The sequence below is a fragment of the Cololabis saira genome, chromosome 19 (genome assembly GCF_033807715.1).
Source record: "Cololabis saira isolate AMF1-May2022 chromosome 19, fColSai1.1, whole genome shotgun sequence".
Classification (NCBI taxonomy): Eukaryota; Metazoa; Chordata; class Actinopteri; order Beloniformes; family Belonidae; genus Cololabis; species Cololabis saira.
This window is the reverse complement of record NC_084605.1, coordinates 17,192,232-17,212,158: the sequence shown is the minus strand read 5'-3', so window position 1 is coordinate 17,212,158 and position 19,927 is coordinate 17,192,232. Positions and strand designations below refer to the sequence as shown.

The following is a 19,927-nucleotide window of genomic DNA, read 5'->3' as shown; positions in this document are numbered from 1 at the left end:
GCGGCGGCGTCTCGATTTCAGCTGGATTAGAGAGATCTGGAGCAGCAGATAGAGAGCCGTCGGGAGGTTTCCTCCTCTCTCTGTGCAGCAGGAGTCTCTTCTTTCTCGCTGGCGTCAGACAGGACTACTCCCGACTGAAGTGACACAACGTGGGCGGTGCGTCGAGGAGACGATCTGCACCACCGCGGCGGATCCACGCATGAGTCAGGAGCTGCGTGTGAAGCTGCGGGGACTTGAAGCTGCAAACCTGGCCCAAACCCACGGAGCCCAGCACGCGTGCACATGGAGTTAATAAGGCTCGGGTCCACGGCGTCCTGATGGCACACCTCTCCACGGAAGGTGGATTCATATTCTGGAACGCAAAGTGACGACGCTCAGCCGTTCAGGAGAAAGAGAGGACACTTCATCTCCTGACAGTCCAGTCCCTGTGCTGTGGACATTGGGTTGCTCATACGGGACAAGCCTCTAATTCATCTGCAGGACATTTTGGACACCTGATTGGCATCTGTGTGGCTGCATGCGCGCGTCTCCTGGTCACATCTCCAACCACGACGCGCCTTTGGCACCATTCAAACACAATCAGTGTCCGCTTTTACCACTTTTCCCTGCATAATTACACGGTTTTAAGGATAATCTTAAAAGGAGTGTGTTCAAGCACGAAGACGCGTCAAGTAGCATTTTATTTTGCAAATGAAAATGATGTGAAAAGGTGTGGAAATGCGTCGTAAATGCCTCTATCTGCTTCAGGTAAGTTTTGCTATAGCTTTTCTTTATTTATTGTCTTCCACTTAATTCTCCTGCTTTGCTTTGACCGAGGACATTTAAGAAAATCCCCCGAGTGTGAGCGAGTGTGCGTTATTCCCGATTATAATCTACATGTGAAGGGATTTAACCCTCATCCTGCAATCAGGATATTGTCTCAGCCCTTTAAAAATAACATTCTTCTCTTTCAGCAAAGAGCTTCTTCAGACCTGGGCTATAAGACATCATTTGACACTCCCCCCCGCCTGGAGTAACTAGAGCTATTTATATATAACTGAGCAAGTGCTGAAGCAGCGTGTTTACCTGCAAACACTGAAACTCAATAAAGTCAATGAATCCCTGTTTTATATTTAAACTCCCCGTCATGTAAGCCCCAGTGACAGTCAGAACAATCATTAAGATTAAGAAAAGTGTTCACAACAATGCTCCTCTCACGATGCGCTGCAGCCACTCCTGGGGACATGTGATGTGTTTCACTGTAAAGAGATATGCTGATTTTGTCACCCAATGCCTAAGGTGAATGACTTCAGCTCCTTCCCATTATGAGAAGAGAGGATATCAAGAGTCCTGTACAACGCTCCTGCTTTCTGCTGTTCGGGATTTAAGAGGTCATATATGTCCTCAGGTAACTCAGTGCCTTCACTCCACTTGACAGTTTAAGTACTATTTACCAAGGCATTGTGATCACTAAAAGTCATGTATGAAACATTCTGCTTCAGCACTGGGGTAGCCCACATAAAATGGGACAGCTTTGGACGATATCCCGTTTTACAGTAATGTTTAGTGTCTGTGTATGCTACATTTTTTTTATTCAATTCAATTGTATTTATATAGTGTCTATTAGCAATTATTACATAAACATAACATAAACAATGCAGGTAAAAACTCCCCTAGTGGGAGAAAAACCTTAATCCAAACTGTGGCAAGAAAAAAACTCCCCTTTAGGAGGGAAGAAACCTGGACCAGGACCTGGATCATAAGGGGGGACCCTCCTGCCGGAAGCCAAATTGAATTGAATTTAGTGTCTGTGTATGCTACAATTTTTTTTAATGTCAGGCACATCAAAGGTTGAGATCTGTAACGTAAAGCATGGCACCGGAGCTGACTTATTCTAATATGAGGTGGATTTGTGTGGGACTTCTGTATTTTGAACGGGTATAGCTCATTTCAGCTTTGTGTTAGATTACGTTGTAAATCTTGCTTTCTATCTAGACTGGAAGACAGGACGTAGATGTCCTTGGAGAAATGTCACACCTAATGGTGTTGTTCATACCAAATGAAAACCATCGTGTTGAATTTGAGACAGGTAACAAGAGTAACATGCGCCACTTACAGGGAATATTAATGTAGTCATTATGCCATGTAAAATTTGAAGTGATTGTTGGTTTTGTTTACAAATTGTGCGAGTCCTGATTGCACTTTGGCAGTCTTTTGTGTCCAGAAGCTCCAACCTTCAGGACCGTGCGCTGTAAAATCATGTGCATTTATGTAAGTAAGCTCCAACGTGAAACCCTATTTCTATGTCAACAGTCTCTCATGGATCCGCCCTCTAAAACCCAACAAATATCGACACAGAACTGAATGTTGCTGGAGATTTTGTTATTAGCTGCTTTTAATAATTGGGCCAAAAAATTTGGTTGGGTTATACAAGGGATTGGAATTTGACACCAGCTTGTGAATCAGCAGATCTTAAACTTAGCCACTGCAAAACTGCTCATGAGCTTATAGGGATTTGTAGATTTTTTTAAATGACACAGTGATTCTGTCAAAAAATACTGTATACAGATTGGAAATGTGAGTGGAGGTCATGCATCAGGGCCAGTAATCCGAGTCCTGCGTATGGATCGCTGAAAGCATGTGATTCAGGGTCTCTGGCTCTGCCTCCTCTGAAGCCTCCGTCTCCTCCTCTCGCCCACAGAACTGACAGTTTTGACAAAGTATTAGAAAAGCCAACACAACAGGTACCCCATTAGCAGACACAGGTAACTGAGTGTGAGCCTCATGAGATGGCACTCCCATCATGCATCAGTGTGACATACTTTCACACTCTATTTACCTCCATCAAAATCCCAAGTGGGATTACTTTATGCATTTCAAACTCAAACACAATTAAAAACGAGACAAAAAGCTGGATGGAGAGGGACGCGGCTGCCGCTGTTAAACAGCTCATGGCTGTAAATGCCGTGTTCGTTTACATGTCAGCAGCCATGACATTCAGCAGGTGAACCACACCTCTAACCTGCAATTGTCATTCATCCTGAGGTCAGCAAGTGTCACGCCAAATCTCGTTCGACAACAATTCCCTGTCACGAGCTGCTTTGCAGAATCTTAAATAATGTTCACACGTAGTTACACCTTCCTGCTTCATTAGTTTTAATTGAGACCTGGAATGTCAACAGACGGGACGAGAAAAACGAGTGGTGATAAATATATCACATATAGATCCTGGCATCAAAGAGACTACTGAACATGTGATCAGTCATCTAAACCTTGTCTTAATCTGGAAATGATCAAAGAAAAGGAAGTCATAGCAGCGAGTGAAGACAAGGGAAGAACGGCTGTCAGCTGCAAGAAAAAAAAGAGAGTGCAAAATTTAAAAAAAAGCTAAAATATTCACACAAAATGAGGCAAAAAGTGGCATGTAGCACAGAAAAGGCTGGGCTCAGCAGATACGCTGGTCTGCAGCGTGATTTAATGCTGGGCCTCGGCAGCATTTAAACTCACCCTCTCAGGAAACCTCTCCTCTTTACACCAACACTTCTTTGTGGATTTAAGACTTTTCATACCGTTTGTTGGAAACACGCAAAAGCCAGAATCTGTCTCATGAGATCAGATAGATGTGAGCTTGGTTTGGAAACAATGTTGTGTTAGGCATATAATACAGACGGGACACTGAGCCACGTTAAAAGGATTTCTTAGGTAGGTTTTTACACTTCCACCTCAACCAAAAACAATAAAATGGAAATGCATTTCACACATGAAGACATCAGTAATGGAGATGTCTTTGAACGTCCAATCCACTGTTAAAGCAGAAATGTTCTCTTGCACATTTTGTTCAAACTAAAAAATGATTTTACAACTTGGGCTTCCATTTGAATGATCATAATTCTTTCCTAAGCTTCGTTGTATTATCTCCTTTCTGGAGTACGAGGCTCGATCAGAGCAGAACTTCTCACAGCTATGGAGGGTGCATCATATTATCATAATGCATGGACCTGGTAGTGAAACCTGCTACATGAGACGTCCTTGGTTTCTTCGTGCTCGTCTAAAACTGGGGGGCCGGGTGTAGAGAGCCAAGCGGTTGCTGTACCCCTTCGGCACACACTCCCACCCACCCAGAGTCCGGAGGTCAAATCCAACAGCACATTGGAAAATATTGATTGATATTTTAGTGGAATTTAATATTTGTCATTTGGGGGGGCGGAAAGTACAATTGGGGGGCGGGACATACAGTTTCTTATAGGCCTGTGTTGACAAAAATAAATTTTCCGATTCTAAATCGATTCTCGTATTAATTCCCAAAAATTGATTCGTATGTCTAAAGATCGATTTTTTTTCTTCATTACATTTTCTCCCGGTGAACTTTAATCCAAGTACAGTAGTCACGTCATTTAATCCACACATGCGCGTGGTGTGAAACTATCAAACAATGAACATGGCGTCGAAGAGTAGCGGCGGCGTTAAAGCGCTGGTTTTTAAAACTCCTGAAAGGCTTAAAAATGTGCGTAAAGGTTTATTTTTTTTATTATTTTTTTTTTACGTTTTTTTATATAACATTTATAATAAGACTATCCCAAATCAATATCGAATCGGATCGAATCAAATCCTGATAATCTGAATCTTAAGAATCGGAATTGAATCGTTTCTTGACATTTGAATCGATACCGAGCCCTAGTTTCTTAGTTTTTCAGGCAACCTGAAAAACACGTTGACTTCCTCAATTACTGTCAACAATCTGGGCGTCTGAACCATCATCAAGCCTGTTGGAACCCATCCCAACATGTCCAAGGAGCGTTCACCTCAAATCAACGTCAGTGTGCTCCGTCAGATCAGTCTTGAAACCGGCTGTTCACAACAGGTTTGTGAACCACTGCTTGAACAGCCCACGCTTGATCCTGATGTTTTAGCCAATCGTGAACTAATAATTCATTTTCCTTTAATTGGAAATACTTATTTCTAGTTTGTGTGAAGAGCTCGAGTCTGGAAGTACGAGTACAGCATGGTATTGAAATGCATCTGGTGAAGTGACAGAATCAGCTCATCTTTTCTGTGAGGATGTCTCGTCTCGGCGCTGTTTTAAACGTCATTGCTGCGTTTCACACACACAGTTGACCCAAACATGTCATCCCGAAGACTTGAACACGGTACCAAGATCAGGACTACCTCTCTGGATCGGTGTGAGTCGTATCGAACCGGTAGATTCCAGTTAGTTCGTCTGCGTTCTGGATGCACAAGAGTCTGCTAGGTGCTGCACAGGATTTCAGGACTGGGACCAATAAATATGCACAGGTATGCGCATGACAGCCAGAGAGATTATCTGAGGAATTTATCCCTCACTTTGATTTGCAACTTTTGCATTTATAAAGAACTGACGTATTTGTATTTGACCCTAAACATCTCTGAGTTTTAACGCCTAACGTTTAAATTGATTTTATTTTGAAGCCAGTTGACCCAAAGTTCAGTGAACAGAGTACTGACAGGCACAGATAGACCGTATTTCTCTGAAAGCCTCTTTTCATTTTACTCCTTTAAAATACACAATATTATTTACTTATCCCCAAAAACTGTTTCATGGCCAATATCCTTCTTTTCTGATAGATGTGATTGGTCCTAAAAACCTCCCAGGAACTTTGTTTTCTGCGTCCAGGCCTCCCTGTCGGGACTCATCAGACTAAAGCGGGAGGATGTTAATCTGCCACCAGCCCACAGTTTCAAAACCACACACTAACCGTCTTCTTCTCTTTTATTAAGGACTAAGCTTTAACCATTCTTTTTCTATTTTTTTATGTTCTTTTTCTACAGAGGTTTTTGTATTTGTTGCTATATATGCTGTATGTGACTAGTTTGTATACATTGCTTTCATCTTCCTCACAAGCATGGCTGCAGCTCCGGCTACAATCTGTGCACGAACAACAACAAGCACAAGTCGGCTGGGGGCTCTGAGAAAGAGCTCCCCCTTCTGCTCCTCCTGGAATGAGGCATTGAACATTTTGGAGAAGAGCCAGCTCTTCAGCTGGGATCACGTCTGGCCCAGCTGGCCCTCATCCAAATTTCTTTGTCCCGCCCTCTTCCTATTTACATTAAAAGGTCATTGATTTCTCTCGCACCTATTGAGGAACACATTAGGGGAGAAGCTTCTACCAGCTTGAAAAGTATTTTTATATTCAGTCTTAACCTGTTCTCAGGTCCTCGCTGTGGTGGAAGATAGATGACGAGATCATTAAAACAGTGGAGGCTAAGTGGTCATAATATGAAAACTGAAAATCACTTTTGTCTTTTTTTATTACTTTTCATATGTTATTCTCCTGCTTCATCACTCGAAGTGAGTTTCATACTCGGTTTGTAGTTATTGCTCATGTTGAGTTCATTATTGAATGATGCTGTCTGTGACAATATTACCGAGCGTTGATGTTTTTGATATGGGTTTGTATATTTTAAAATAGTAATATGGGGTGAATAATTCCAATAATAATAAATGCAAAACCCCAGTTTTTGTTTTGTGCCCATTTTTTGTTTTCCCCCCCGAGGTTGGATGAGAGATATTCTGTTCAGAGTAAATGATCACGAAACCGGTGCAGAAAGACAGCAAAAAACACCTTTTGAAATCTGGGACACGCTAACATTTCACATGAAGTGACCTCAAAAACTTCCAGTGCCTTTACCTCAAACTGACAAATGTAATAAATCACACAAAAAAGCTGTTTTATTACATTTAAAGCAACTTTTTCCCCGTTTTCTCTCCTGCAAAGGGTGAAATGTTAATGTTTCACGCGCTGCATTAATAATAGAGAGGTTTTATTTAAAGAGGAAATGAGACATTGCCTCTATAGGTAATTGTAGCCGTCCCTTGTGTCCACAGGAAACAGTCGAGGACAATTGCGTGGATTTCTAGTCCAGGTTGGGCTTTGTGAGAGAGCTAAATCTGAGCTGCCCAGATTTCACACCCATGTCTGCGTGCTACATGTGTGCCAGCAGTCAGTCAGAGGCTTCCAGATGTCTCGGGAGCAATGTGACACAGTCTGCGTGTGTTTGTGTCGCCAGATCCCCCCTGTGAGCCGTTTCCAACACAGTCATCAGTCCAAGGCAGAGGGAAGCCATTTGAGATCAAAGTGTGTGGATGAAATATTAATCCAAACACTGAATTCCACTTTGCTGTCTTTTAACAAAAACCACAGAATGCAGGATCTCTTGCTTTTCATTGTCGCGTGAACGGGCGAGATTTAATCTAATGTTGATGTCGGGGGAAGCGGAACTCAGTCACATGAGATCCAGCTGATGGAGGATGCTGCCTTTTCATAATTACGTGCATTTTTTAATCTTTTTCCAGCAGCAGCGACGGCAAGGCGATGCATAGGCTGAAAAGATTTAAAATTGACATGAAATCCCCTTAAGATGTCATTTCTTTGTTTCGGTCAACATGAAGGCTGTAATGGGGGGGGGATTACAGAGACGTGTTGGATGCAACGAAGACAGCTGTTAATACACATCAACATTTCTAGGTCATCAAAGGTCTCAGTCTGATTAAGCTGCAATTCGTCTCCATACATGAAGGAATTCCAGAAGCATCAGATCTAACGGTGGGGGGGATGATGTTCTGTTGAATCCGTGATTGTGTGAGTAACTGCTGCTGTCTGGTTTCAGGTGTGTGTCGTGGCGAGCCTCCTGCCATCGGCCTCTTCGCTAGATCTGACATGTGAAGCTCTGCTCTTGCTGTCGGGGAATATCTCATGTAAGTTCAAAACAAACATCAGTTGCAAGTTTATTGGCACAGCGCGACCTTTTACAAGCTTTTCTACAAGCTTTTAACAGGCTGTCATTTCCTGGTGCGCGCCTTCGAGCTGCTTCACTGTTAATATACTCACGAGATGGAATTGGTCTTCAGTCTTTTCCTTTTCTCATGACCTAACGCTGCTAAATGCCATCGGCTCATCCTCCAACTGCTTTCCAGTCATTATTGGCAAAGTGTCGTTCTGGATTATTTGGTTTGCTTGGAGGCCTCACGAGTACGATAACAAGTGGTAAATAAACAGATCTGTTCACAAAAGTCAAGCAAATGCTGTCGCTGTTATTTACTCATGTTTGTGCTCAATGAAAATGTTTCAGGAGGCTCATGTTGGAGTGATAATAATGAACTGCTGCAGGGACTTAAACCTTTGATGACAAATGATCAGAAAAGCTCCAGAAGTGCAATAGTTATGACAATTACATTGTCATACATTTGACTATTTAGAGACCCAGTAAATCACCAGCGGAGCATCTCTTGTCTGCAAGGTGTTGAGTCCTTTCTTGAGGATGTTTTTGATCCTTTCAAGATGAACACAACTGGTTATTTTCAAGATTCGTTTAGTAATGAGGAGAAGGAAATCAGAGGTCCATGAGGCAGCAGAACATTTTCCAGCCACACAGACCACAGTTTTCCAAATTAAGTTCTCTGTGAACTTGATTTGGACTTTTGTCCAAGGGACATCAATTTTCATAAAATTTCCTAGTCAACAGAAATCTGGATTTAAAGGGAAGGCAACATGCCCAACCCGGGCCGATGTCCCACGGAGATCATGAGGAAGTGTTCCCGCTCTGGAGCTCTGGAGCTCTGGAGCTCTGGAGCAGGACGTTAAAGTGAGCTGCTCTCTGGTCCTCGTCTCGAAGTTATAAAGTCTTGTTTTATCACCTCTGAAAGGTCAAACCAGCACATTCTCTGTCTGGAACCAGATCATGTTTGTTTTTTAGTTATTAAGCCATTAATAAATCATCTACAACGAAACAAAGAGATGTAACGTAAACATGAAGGCTGCGTTCTGAGACTGCAGCTCCACCGCACCCGTCACTAAAGATATACAATGAACACACACAATAATTCATCCAAGCTCAACGTCAAAATGGTTGTTCATGCTTTCCAAAAACGAGCCATTTTTCACCTAACACCCACATCAGCAGGATTACGTCTGCAAAATCCACCGAATTGAAGCACACACAAATCGTCCCACTGGAACTCAGAATGATGCTAAGACGCTGCGGCGATGCGGCCGCTCGCATGCAGCCCTGAATATCTCCAGATAATTATAGACCACCCCATCTTTCCCTTTTTATTACTACATGTGAATATTTTACCCTGTACATGCGAGGCACGGCTGACGTCAGTATCTCATTTTTAATTTTCATTTCTCTGTGACTTGAGAGCATAAGTGGACCACATCGCTCAGTTGCTGGTTCCTCTGTCAGGGAGCTCACGCTACATTCAAGTAAAAATGTCAACAAAAAAGGTCTGAAAACAATCCTACTCACGAAGTCCCACCCGCTGAGACTTTTGCAGCTTAATGACATAACCCTTACGGTCCTCCAGAGGCTGCGTTCGGCAGCAGATGACAAGGCAGATGTTTCTCTCTGAACGCACTAATTTCTCACCACTTATATGTGTGAAAACACAGATTAGAGGAAAAACTACAGAATTGAGGGCCACCCTTGTCCTCTGGAACATCTTTATTTCCGGATCGTTTCATCTAAATCCTGTTGCGTTAATACAGAAATAATGGCCTCCCCCTCGGGGCCCGTCTGGACTCGTATGTGCTGCTGCCGTCCTGTTATTGCTCCGGGGAAGGTTTGTCACCAGTGTTTACCGTTGCCCTTTACTGCTCATCCGTTGTAGCTGTTAAGCTAAAACAAATGAGATTTTCATAGCCCCTTCTGAAGTGTGCAAATGAAGGTAGCGTTGGCTGATGAAGATGTCTCTCTGAATTGCAGTGCAGTCCCTGGCCGCCTCCTGGAACCAAACCCTGAGCAACACCACAAGCCAGTGGAGCGGTGAGTGGGACACGCTGGCACTCCCTGATGCGTTAAACCATCCCCCACACAGTTATCACACAGCTGAGTCGCTGTGGAATACCCCACCAGGGACATAAATCTCATATGAACCCAGATTATCAAGACTAACATCAAAGTCGAGAACAATGCTGGAAATAGATCTGTCGCAGGAGACGGGGCTCACTGCCGGAAAACAACACACAGGGGCAACCATGAAAAACTGTACACACAACGCTGCCTTCAGCGCCAAGCTTTATTACCAACACTTTGGAGTATTTTCAAAACTTCTGCCTGCTTATAGACGAATCCGGCGACCGGTTTGTGTGCGCCGCCATCTTGCGGCGGCGCCATTGCTGCGGTGGCAGGTGTCAATCTGCCACCGCAGCGCTGTCATTGTAACCTGACGCTCTACAGCATCATTATAGCTGGATTGATGATGTTAGACAGTGGCCTTCCATAAATAATGAAGGTATCTTAAATTAATGCTGATGTTAATTTATAAATAATGATTTGTTTGAGCGATAAGCAGGAAAGAATAGAGGAATAGGGAGATAAGGGAGTGTATGATTAAACACTGTAATATAGCTCTCTCCACCTCCTCTCCTTACGAGGCATGTCTGCACAATTAAATATTACCTGTGTATGTTTTGTTTAATTTTAGGTATCCAAGAATATTTTATTGATCGCCTGGCGTCCGATGACGAAAAAAAACGCAATTACAGGTCTCTAATTGAAGGGCAGAACTATCTCAGCTCCGGATGATACAGAATACATACATACATAACCCCAATCTGCAGATAAAACTAGTTTGTTGAGGAAAAAATATTAACTCTATTTGTAGCTGCAGAAGAAAAAAATAATCTCACGAGGAAAACAAAAATATTGCTCATGTCTCGGAGCCTCTTCAGCATAAAAAAAAAGAAAAGAGAAGTAAGAGTAATAAAAAAGATGTACTGTATGTTGTACTATTATACTAATTTATTGAAACACATGGCGAGTCAAACATCTACCAAAGCAGCTGTCAAACACTAAACAAGGTAGTAAGACGGTGGTTCTGCAGAACTGCGGCAGTAAATCCTCATCGGAGCTCCACTAGTAGTGATTTCATATGGATCAAACCGTTAATAATCATTATTTTCTCCATATACCGCTCCCTGGCTTCCTTGTTTAAGGTATCCAGGTAAATTCCAGTTCCTTTCCAGCAGTTTAACATCTTTTTTTTGCGTTCCGTCTGTTCACTTGGTGAAACAGAAAAGTGGTTTTGACAGTCCGTCCCGTCTTCATTCACTATCAAAACAAATGCACGTGACGGGACAGGAGTTTTCCGATGATACAAATACATTAAGAGAGCCTGGCAGGGAGCGGAGTAATAGATCCATACGTATACGTATGGATCTATTACTCCCATAGACATATATATATATATGTCTATGGGCTGGAGCGGAGGAGCGGAGCCGCCACCGCAGTAATGGCGGCCCGCTCGACTTCCGGGTTTCGCCGGATTCGTCTATACGTGCACGCTCGCCTGACACGCACGCCTGACATCTCCTTCCTCTGGCTGCAGGTTCGGGAACCTACTGTGACACGTCCATCGATGGCATCGGCACCTGCTGGCCCAGGAGCGGCGCCGGCCAGATCGTGTCCCGACCCTGTCCGGAGATGTTCTACGGCGTCAGATACAACACCACCAGTAAGTCCCCGGTGCCGGCTCCTGCCAGCGGAGCCAGGAACAGTAGATTAGGAACCATGTTTCATTCAACCCCACACTTCCCCCAGGGAAACATGCGCGAGCGTAAGTGTAATGAGAAAAACACTCAAATCAACACACTGAGATGAATCAAACACCCGCAGTGAAAATCTGTTCCAGGACTTAAGTGATGATGATATCTATCGAAGATTAGGGGTCTTTTCACACCTGTCCCGTTTGGAGCAGTTGTTCCGAAACAGGGAGCGTTTCCCTCTAAAGATCGGTTGGTTTGGTATATGTGAACACAGCAATCACGCTCGGATGCGGCACAAAACAAGCGAGCCGAGATCGCCTAGGAGAGGTGGTCTCGGCTCGCTTCCATTCCAGACCTGGAGCGGTTCGTTTGCAGTGAGAACATAATCCACACAGCAACCGACACAACTCCATTCATTGTGTATGTGCAACCGCGGCGCAAGGAAAAGAGTCGGCGCAGCCTCCACCCCCTCCTCTCCTATTGGACACAACTTTCTCTCTTCTCCCTTCTCTCCTATTGAACGTGCCGAGATGTCGTCAAAGCGCGGCACGTGAAATTAAAAAATGTTCAATTCGGGCAGGCAGGCGCGGCACAAACGCCGCGGCAGGCGCCGCCGAACTCAGCAGCAGAGCGGTCCGCTCTTGCGCCGCGGTAGCACATACACAATAAATGGGATCCCCGGCGGCGGTCTACGCTTTGCGCCCTGGGAAAGGGGTTATAACCATTGTTGTTTTTCCCGGGGTACGGAAGAGGAAACTCCTTCCGCTTTCATTTCTGACCAATGAGAGAACAGTTGGTTCATGCATGGCATTTGTTAACAGCTTTGAACCGCTCCAGACGGTTGCCTTGTGAACACAAACGCCACAAACGAGAAACGAAACAACTGTATCGATTTAGCCCCTGAATCAAAACAAACGGGTCACAGGTCTGAAAGCATCCTAGGTCTCAAAATCCAAATGCTCGCTGTGTGACAAGTGGAAGCCTGTTAAGTGGGGGCTGTGTCCTCGTTGATTGTGTTTGTTTGCTGTTGGAAAATGCCAGTGCTAAGCAGAGAGGGATCACGACTATTATCTGCTCCATATCTTATACATGTGCAGGGTATTTGTGTTTTCTGAAAAAGTTCCCCCCAAAGCCAACTCTCTGAGGTTAATGCGCCGCAGCAGCTCTGAAATACAACCATCCTCCTCAAAACAGCTCATTCATATTTCATGTGTAGATCTCCCAGTTTTGACAGTGGCCACGGTTACAGGATGTTTTTTAATTCGGAATGAATTATTCCGAATTAAATATTTCCGAATTAAACTATTTTTACATGGAAATAGTAATTCTGAATTGAAGTTTACATGGAAAACACGTTTGATCGGCTTTATCCAATTCCACTTAAGGTCTGGGGGTTGAGAAGGTTCTGATTGGACAGGGGGGCGGACCGGAAGTTACGTCTACCGGAAGAAAAACAAACTTAGCCGCTACAACTTGGAAAAGCTCACACTTTTTATGTTTCCTGCCATCTGTTCTTTTAATTATTTCCAGGTCCTCCAAGCTATTAAATAAATCGTCTCTGCTCTTGACCACCGTTTACTGCGTGCTCCCATGAGGAATTAAACTTCCCATGTGAATGCACTCACTGATGATGGTATTGTTTTCTCTATCTCTACGTGTGTGTGTGTGTGTGTGTGTGTGTGTGTGTGTGTGTGTGTGTGTGTGTGTGTGTGTGTGTGTGTGTGTGTGTGTGTGTGTGTGTGTGTGTGTGTGTGTGTGTGTGTTTCAGTACCTGTAGCACTGAAACGTCATCGATCAGAAATACCATGACAGGTGCTCATATTTGTGGATGTCTGTGGTCAGGCTTTGTAGCCGCCGCTGTGCCGTGATCATGCAGGATGCCGTCAACAAAAAGGGCTGAGGGTGTGTGAACATGAGAGAGACGACTGCGTCGTTGATGATGGATTTGTGTGATGCCATTTAAAGATATACGGGGCAGGAAAGAGAGCAAACAAATAAGACTAATGAGGAGCTGACTGACGCTCGATCCTTGTCAACTGTACGCCTCCCCAATCTTATGAGGTGCTGGTAAACCAGAAAATGACTCTTCATTTGAGGGGTGGGGCTTCCTAGTGCAGCGAGTTGCTGATGCCAGGCCGTACTCGTGCTGTGGGGAGCAACCCATCGATGGGACTAAAGGCTCAGCTGATGTCCTCATTTCTATGCTGGAGCTGACATGCAAGGTTCACAACTTTGGTTGTTACAACTGGCCTCTCCTGTAATCAGTACTCGAGTTGTAAAAAAAAATCAGGGGGGATGGTGGATTTTATCATATGGGGACAGATAATTTGTGCTGATTACAAATAATATAATATATTACAAATAATAGCAGTGACCAAAACACCTGCAAAATACTGCAGGAATGACTAGTAGTTAAATGCAGCCTTCTGTAAGCTTTAAATATCCACTGGGCTTACATCAAATACATCAAAACACAACAATAAAAAACAGTTTTCTGAACTTATCAATATGACTCTGTCCTTCACAGGATAAGTAAAATGGATCACTGCAAAAACTCAAAATCTTAACAAGAATATTCGTCTTATTTCTAGTTAAAATGTCTCATTTTAGTAAAAGAATCTCATTACACTTAAAACAAGACTCATCACTGGAAAAAACAACAATTTTCACCTGTTTCAAGTAGATTTTCACTTGAAATAAGTAGAAAAATCTGCCAGTAGAACAAGATTTTTTTGCTTGTAATGAGAACATAAACTTGTCCCACTGCAAGATTTTCCTACTTATTTCAAGTGAAAATGTACCTGAAACAGGTGAAAATTGTCAAATAAGTTATTTTTCTGGTGATGACTCTAAAATAGCAGTAAAACCACATTCATTGATGAAATGACATAAGAGATGGAAAGGAGGGATGGCAGTTTTACAGGGGGGATGATTTTGACTGTTTTTATTTCAGGGGGGATGCCATCCCCCCTCATCCCCCCTCAACTCGAGTACTGCCTGTAATGTTTGTTCTTTCCCCTTATTGCACCCAAAAGAAAGAAAAAAATATCTTATTAGAAGCACTACTTTCATGGCTCGACTGTGTTCATACCTGGTTCATACCTTTGTCTATTTAATCCCACAAACCGCTGGACTGATAAGATCTGGTGCTCGTCCCTTCAGAGATATCTTATCACTCTTTTCATTTTGCACTATTATCAGGTGGCAGGTTCATCTGAGGCTTGAGCGTTAGAGCTGAAGGGCATGTTTGAGGCTGCCAACGCTGCAAACAAAACCTACTAGTGCTGCCCCTGTTTAGCATATGTGTCTTAGAGAAAGCCACATGGCCCAGCGTTAGTGGAGCAGGAATGTGCAGCGATACAGTAACAGGGAGGGACCTCCTGGAGGGGCGCCATCTGCCTCCACATCTTTGGGAGCTGAGAGGACCAAAAAAAAACCTGCATTCTGTTCCTGCTACAGGACAGAACAAACACCTTGTTTTATCCATGTTTTAATGGCTTCCATATTCATTTTCCATTCTGTAAACAGTAAATACAAGAACCTGGCGCCCTTCAACCTAACTGCAGAGGAATTGTAATTGATCTCTAATCTTAATCATAATTAATCCAATTAATCACTGCAAATATGGGACAGTCTTCCAAGGTTAAAGTACTGTATACGACTAAAATAATCCTATGGCCTGATATACAATAATTCATTCCTAATCTAGCTTTGTAATATTAAATGATTTTATTTTTTAGTCCTTTAGGTCTGATGTATTTTGAGTTTTACAGCTTTAGTTGTCCGTACAAGTCAGTTTTGTTTTATTTCAGTTGCAACACAGTGGCTGGTCGGTAAAACATGTTCAGTACCACTGACTCATTTTTACGGGCTTTTATTTAGAGGATATTTAGAAGAGGTTTTTCATCTCTCTCTCTTTCTCTCTCTCTCTCTCTCTCTCTCTCTCTCTCTCTCTCTCTCTGGCCTTTAGTTCGGAATGAGGACATTTATTATATTTTATTACATTAAATTTCAGAATTTTTCCTGTTTAACTCACATCCTCAAAAAAGAGGTTTGAACACAGCTCCGGTCTTCAGGATTTAAACTGATAACTGAGGTACAGCCTCCATGGGACAAAATATCAAAAGACATGTTTCATCTAAAAACTAAAAACACTAAAATAAATAACAGTAATAACAATAATGTAACACGTCTGTTTTGCCTCCTTTTATTTCTTTTCTCTGCACCAGTGGAAATTGCTAGTCAGAAACATGGCAGATAAACACGCTTGAAACATACTGAACATCTTTGAAATGCTTATCATTCTTCTTTTCTCGCTACAAAACCATCTGTGTTGAAGCTATGAGCTTGTTTAAGTCACGTCTCCTGTCCAGAGAATAAATAAATAAATAAAATAAGGTTAGAATCTATGATCCAGACTGGTGACTGCCATAATTTGGATTTCATCATTTATATTTTTTAATAATGATTTGAAAGGGACAACGCTGTGGCTTTTGTTTGGCTGCTCAGGTTTGATTGTGTGAGTAAGTGTCCAGATCACGCGCCACCAGAGCGGTGGCGCGTTGTCTCGCCTCTCCGTAGTTATCTCCAGCCGACTTCAACTTCTAATTGTGCTGCATTCAGTGCTGCTCACAAGTGGGAATTCAAATCTGCTTTGCTCAAGCTTTTTACGTTGCATTACATAAATGAAAAATGTAGTCAACACTTTTATACAACAAGTACGGAGCTGGGGTCAGTGTGGGCTTTAGTACATGCCTGAGGACACTTTGACATGTGAACTAAGGAAGAAGGAGGTCACACCAGGGGCACTTATTTCTTGTTTGTTTTTGTTTTGCTATATAAAGCATTTTTTACCTGCAGCTCCCTTGTGAAATGTGCTACTAATGCTGAATCACTACTTTGTTTCATTGTTTTTTTATATGACCACAAGGAAATCAGATTCCTTCTTTTCTTTCAATTATGTATTTATCTCTTCCCAGAAGTGAGAAGTCAGAAAGTCTGGTTCTACCATGACAAAATGTACAAAAATAACAACTTGTTTTTACCGGAGAAATTGTGCCCATATCAGTAATAGTTAGCTATTGTTAGTATCTAAAAACTAAAACACACACAGACAGACACTTAGGGAGAAAGAGAGGAATAGGGTGAGAGTGAAGCTCAGGATTTATCAATCGTGTAGTATCACAGCTACAGGAAATCCTTCTATAAATCTGTTGTGGAGAGTTCAGTGACATCTGCAGACATCTGCTGGGGAGCAGCATCAGAACCAGAGACGTAAAGAATCTGAACAAACTGATGAAGAAGGCTGGTTCTGTTCTGGAGCCTCTGGATATGATTGAAGGAGGATTGAAGATCATCGACAACACTGAACATCCTCTTCACAAACACAGTAATTCAGCAACAGAGTCTTCAGTCAGAAGTTCTTCAGATCTGCTGCAGCAAAGATCGCTACTGGAAATCCTTCAAACCTCTACAGGAGATCCTTCAGACCTCTAAAGGAGATCCTTCAGACCTCTAAAGGAGATCCTTCAGACCTCTAAAGGAGATCCTTCAGACCTCTACAGGAGATCCTTCAAACCTCTACAGGAGATCCTTCAGACCTCTAAAGGAGATCCTTCAAACCTCTACAGGAGATCCTTCAGACCTCTAAAGGAGATCCTTCAGACCTCTAAAGGAGATCCTTCAGACCTCTACAGGAGATCCTTCAAACCTCTACAGGAGATCCTTCAGACCGCGACAGGAGATCCTTCAGACTATTGCAGGAGAACCTTGAGTCCTCTACAGGAGATCATTCAGACCGCTACGGAAGAACCTTCAGACCGTTACAGGAAATCCTTCAGACCCCTACAGGACATCCTCTAGAACGCTACAGGAGATCCTTCAGACCTTTACAGGATCCTTCAGTTCATTATAGGAGATCCTTCCGACCGTTACATGAGATCCTTCAAACCTCTACAGGAGATCCTTCAGACCGTTACAGGATCCTTCAGTTCATTATAGGAGATCCTTCAGACCTCTACAGGAGATCCTTTAGACCGTTACAGGAGATTACTTGTAGCTTTCAGACCGCTACAAGACATGCTTCCTCTGCTAAGCATCTGCTATGAATCTCTGCTATGACTTAAATCATGAAAAACTACTGCAACAATTATTTTCCTATTTAGGATAAATAAAGTATTTTGAATTGAATTTGAAATGACTAAAACACACAGGAATAAGGAACTAAATATGTAAACTGGTGTATGCCAAAAGTATTGAAAAATATGAAATTACTTAAAAAAAGTTAAAGTAAAACAGAATATAATAGTAGAAAATATTGAGGGTTGACGCAGGTTCTGAAGATATAATAGGATTACACCACAAGCTGTAAAAACTTCTAAACACAAGTTTGACACCAGTCTGTGCAATGCTAAATTATTTCAGTACTTATCGTTTATAAGCTACTCCTTGCTCTTATCTCTTATTTTGCCCTTTCTGTATGCTGTTGCGTTGTTCTCGTTCACGAAAACGGAAACGAAATATGTTCGTCAACGCCCATTTTTCACCGGACGAAAACGAGACCGGACTGGACAAAAAACACGTGTATAAACAATAACTAGGACAAAATCATTATGCAATTTCATTGACTAATAAAGACTAAACGAAAATATAGTTCACAAAATAAATACTCCACTAAAATCTATGGTCATTTTCGTTCACGAACAAAGACGATACGAAATATATAATTATAACCAACGTATCACTTCCTCCTGTCTCTTTTGCCATAGAGCGCCGCTGTGCGTTCGCAAATGCTCACCGGAACTGTCCGGGAGCACAGTTGTCTATCACTTTGTATTGGCATTGTGGTCAGGGTGACTATATCGAACATACCCTTCCCCCGCACACACACACACACACACACACACACACACACAAACGAAGCTTTTGAAGTTGCCGCCAGCGCAGCATGCAGCCGCAGCTGCGCACAGACCCAACGCGGAGATTTCATAAAATAAAATAATAATGCTTTGCACGGGGATCGGTCATAAGTTGAAAGGAAAGAACACTACAAACCTGAAACGACACATCTCCATTTACCACAAATAAATCAAGGTAAGCTAAGTTAACAACGTATGCTGCTGGTTGTTTACAACATTAAATCAACGTTGTGTTGTTGAGTGTACTGTCAGCTTAATGTTACTACAATAAAACCTTAACTTACGTTAGCTTCTTAGCATGTAGCAACCGCAGCCACTTATAGTGTAGAATGAATGAAAGGTACTATTCTATTGGTGGGGCAACTATGGTTTCAGTTGGATTGCAAGTTTAGCCTATTTAAAGCAGACATACGTCGTAAGTGCCGTTTTCAGGAGAAAATATCAAAAACAAGAAATTGCCAAAATGCTGATGTTTACAGTAGACTATTTTGTTATATAAATTGGGAGTTCGTTTTTATTTTCTTATTTTTCTCTTATTTTCACTGACCTCATATCAATTTTCTTGAGTGAACTAGCCCATTAGGCACTTTATTTTATTTTCATCGCAGATGTATATTTATTTTAAGGCAACCATCAATTTGTCTAAATTGTGATCCAAATAAATGTGCAAATTCATGTCAATTCATGTTCCCTTTCTAGATGTATTTCTTAAAATTGACATTTTTATCAAAAGGATGAGAGAAAATGCGATGGAAAATATTTTTCGATTTGATCTAGTGATAAATGTCTAAAATAATTGTCAGACTAAAATTAGACTAAATTGTCAGACTAAAACTAGACTAAAATGCCAATAGTTTTTGTTGACTAAAACTAAACAAATAAATTTGCGGTTTCATGGACTAAGACGAAGACTAAAATGCTCGACTTTTAGTCGACAAAAATGTGACTAAATAAAAAAAGGATGAGTTCGACTAAATATGACAAAAAATAACAACGACGATTGAAACAAGACTAAGACTGAAACAAAATTTAAAAATAGCCGACAAGAACAACAGTTTTCCCATTGTGGGACTTATAATGGGTTTTCTTATATCTTTATCTTTAAAACAACTCCCACAAATAAAACCTAAAAGCACTGAGTTTTATAAGCTTGTAAAAGGATCTTAAAATCAATTCTGAACGACATATGTAAGAGTCTAAAAGAGGGACTATCAACATTTGAAATGTAAATACTGCTAAATCAAACTGGCAGCCAATCATCAGTGTGATGTTGTGTAAGCTCTCAGGTGAAGACTGCATGCTCTCCTATCAGGTCTCGTGTGCTTTATGCATATATGGCTTAGTAGTGACTACTGCTGCTGCACAACAAGGTGGTTAAATTCAATTCAGTTTAATTTATTTTGTATCTATTACAATGGACCCTCCTGCTGAAGACCAGCTGGGTATAGCACAAAAAGGGAGACAGGAAAGAGAGTATATGGAACAGAGAGAGGCTGCTGGTTTTAAACC

The 19,927-nt window shown here is 42.1% G+C and overlaps 1 protein-coding gene across 2 annotated transcripts in view; it reads left to right on the top strand.

Moving 5' to 3' along the window:
* The first annotated feature begins 490 nt into the window (after positions 1-490).
* Positions 491-19,927, top strand: part of crhr1 (corticotropin releasing hormone receptor 1) — a 149,715-nt gene continuing 130,278 nt past the window's right edge. For both annotated transcript variants that reach the window (XM_061708459.1, XM_061708458.1), the window contains exons 1-4: positions 491-747; positions 7,624-7,711; positions 9,721-9,780; positions 11,345-11,470. In XM_061708459.1, coding sequence (XP_061564443.1) covers positions 718-747; positions 7,624-7,711; positions 9,721-9,780; positions 11,345-11,470 — 304 coding nt within the window. In that variant the 5' untranslated portion in view covers positions 491-717. The remainder of the gene's footprint in view (positions 748-7,623; positions 7,712-9,720; positions 9,781-11,344; positions 11,471-19,927) is intronic.